Raw genomic sequence first — 2674 nt, 5'->3', positions numbered from 1 at the left:
AAGAATAGCTAAGGATTCCATTTGGGATCACTTGAAATATAAAATAATATTACCTAATAACCTGATAGATTTGCTTAAACAAGTCTTGTCAATTTTTCTGTTTTATATTTTTGTTGTATTATACAAAATAATAATCTGTTTGATTAAAAGAGTACTGTAGAGGATTTTAAAAATGCACACATTTGAAATATTCTAAATAATAGACCCATACTTAAGGTCTATAAAATAGCTCGTGCATATTTAGTGGGTACAGGAAATTAGAAAGTGTTTAAAATTTGAGATTAATTAAATCATGTTTAATAAAAAAAAAGGTTTAGGCTGATGAGTTATCTCATGTACTATTTATGAACAACATCTTGATGGGAGAGAGATCTGAATTACTACTATGTCTCTGGCCTTATTTTATTTATTTATTTATTTTTTTTCAGAGAAGGTATTTTATCATCAGAACAGTATGGTTTCCTATATTTAAGATCTATTTATTATTTATTTTTACAAGTAGCAAAGTCCCTCCATTTTTTACCCAGCTTAATATACATGGATATAAAAAGCTATTGATTTCACTCTGCCTCCCACCCCAACCTGAATGGGCTAACAGGAAGTTGTGAGCTCAGAGCAGGCTCCTGATGTCAGGGTGGTTTCCTCTTTACCTCGAACTTAACTCTGGCACTCTAATCAGTCATCATCTTGCTGATTTCTTTTCAGTTTAAGAAAATCTATGAGTTTGTGAGCATTCTCCCCAGTAGACAGGTCTACAAAGTCCTTGGGAAGTCGGTAACTCAGATAGGGACTGGGTTGAACCGTCACTTCACTGTTTGTGCAACGGAAAGCTGGAGAATCCTGCGCCAGAGCATCTCCTTCACTAAAATCACCTGTTAAGTTTCTTCCAGATATGGATTCTTCCCAAGTAAACAGCAGTGAATCAGTTACCTCACCAAACGGATTAAAATCAATCAGCCACACCTTCCTCCTGCTGTCTCTCTCTATATAGAACACAAAGTCTTCATCCAAAAATTTGTATTGTGTGTGTTTCTTAAAAAAGTCTTGTATGCATCTGCAAATCTCTTCCTTTTGTTTAGAAATATGATCATAGTACTGTGTATAGTCCCTTTGAGAAATACCAATAAGCTTGTTTTCCTTGACAAAACATTGGAACTCAGCCCCAGGAATTAATTCACACCATTTTCGAAGAACAAGCTCATATTCTATGCAAGGATCTGGAGAATCATCAATACAATGAATAAATGGCTGAATGAAGTCACGAGTGATGAAATCAGAACTCTTGAACAACAGAAAGATGTCGCGGAGGGTTTTACATTTCAGAGAACTGTTCATTGCTATCCAGTATGCATCCCTTGGGGCACTCCAGTTAAACTTAGGAAATGCACCGTCCCCAGGGAATTGATAGCTTCTTGGACTTTCGTGGTGAACTCGCGAAATTCCGGTGCCGTAAGCGTAGCCGTGTTCTCATCATCCGACCACTGTATTTCTTCTGCCTCATCATCACTGTTTGGTTGAGAATGTGTTGGTGGATCTTCCCTTCCCGAAACTACCAGAGTTCCATCGTGGAGTAAATAATCCTTCACATTCTGAGGAAGTGGAAGAATGATGCTCTTGATGGTAAGGCTTCGGAACAGTGGATACCAGGCGGAGAACTGACAGCGCAGCACATGCTCCTTCTTCATCCTCCAGCTGCCACCGGCGCCGCCTCTCCCTCTCCTTCCGGCACTCTCCTGGAACCCAGGTCTCCCATCCCGGAAGTACCCGCCAAGCTATTTTGGCTCAAGGAGGCTTCTGGTCCATAAAGTAGGGAGGTGGTAGCAGAAAAGAGAGTGAGGAGAATCGCAGGAACTCTCTTCAGTATTCACTCATACACGCACACACGCACAAACACACACAAAGCGTTCGCGTCCTGTCTCTGGCCTTATTTGATATTTATGTTTATCCACATTTATTTCGGAAGTTCATGACAGCCTGCTGCTAAGGTGATAACTGTAAGTAAAGTGCATTTAATGAACTCATAATGACTATTTTTAAAAATATTTAATGATGTTGAGTTTTGCCACGATCACAATAATTTCTTTTCTAGAACAATCTATTTTTTTTTTGCTGAAACTTAGTTATTAATAACTGTAATATTTTTGTCCCCTTTGATTCTTAAATTCTGCCTTATAATTACATTTTTTGTGAACAAAACCATGAGAGGTGAATGCTGTTTTCTTCAATATGATTCTAAAATTCTCTTTTATCTATAATAAATACAGAAATAATTCTAAGAGCATTTTCACAAACATTTCAGTTTATACAGATTGTCTGGTCCTTGACCTACAATGGCTTGACTTAGGATTTTTCAACTTTACCATGGTGTGAAAGCAATAGTCTTCAGTAGAAACTGTATTTAGAATTTTGCATTTTGATCTTTTCCTGGGTTAGTAATATATGGTACATTGGCAGCTGCAGCTCCCAGTCAGCCAAGTGGTCACAGGTGTAAAGAACAAATACACATACAACCATTCTTTACCGATACAACCATTCTGTTTTTCAGTTTCAGTACAGTATTAAATTACATGAGATATTCAACACTTTATTATCAAATAGGCTTTGTGTTAGATGATTTTGACCAACTATAGGCTAATGTAAGTGTTCTAATCTGCTCAAGGTAGGCAAGGCTAAT

General features: G+C 37.5%; 1 protein-coding gene across 1 annotated transcript; it reads right to left on the bottom strand.

The window, feature by feature from the left end:
• Positions 1-458: 458 nt before the first annotated feature.
• LOC102741734 (translation initiation factor eIF2 assembly protein-like) lies at positions 459-1736 on the bottom strand. Its single transcript, XM_031034832.2, is given in 2 exon segments — positions 459-1391; positions 1394-1736. Coding segments are annotated over 2 exon segments (1008 nt in total). The 5' UTR covers positions 1686-1736; the 3' UTR covers positions 459-675.
• Positions 1737-2674: the final 938 nt, after the last annotated feature.

Source organism: Leptonychotes weddellii, chromosome 2 (assembly GCF_054177405.1).
Source record: "Leptonychotes weddellii isolate Sample4059 chromosome 2, ASM5417740v2, whole genome shotgun sequence".
In the NCBI taxonomy this organism is placed as follows: domain Eukaryota; kingdom Metazoa; phylum Chordata; class Mammalia; order Carnivora; family Phocidae; genus Leptonychotes; species Leptonychotes weddellii.
Note: the sequence above shows the minus strand (reverse complement) of the source record. Positions and strands in the feature narration are given on the sequence as shown.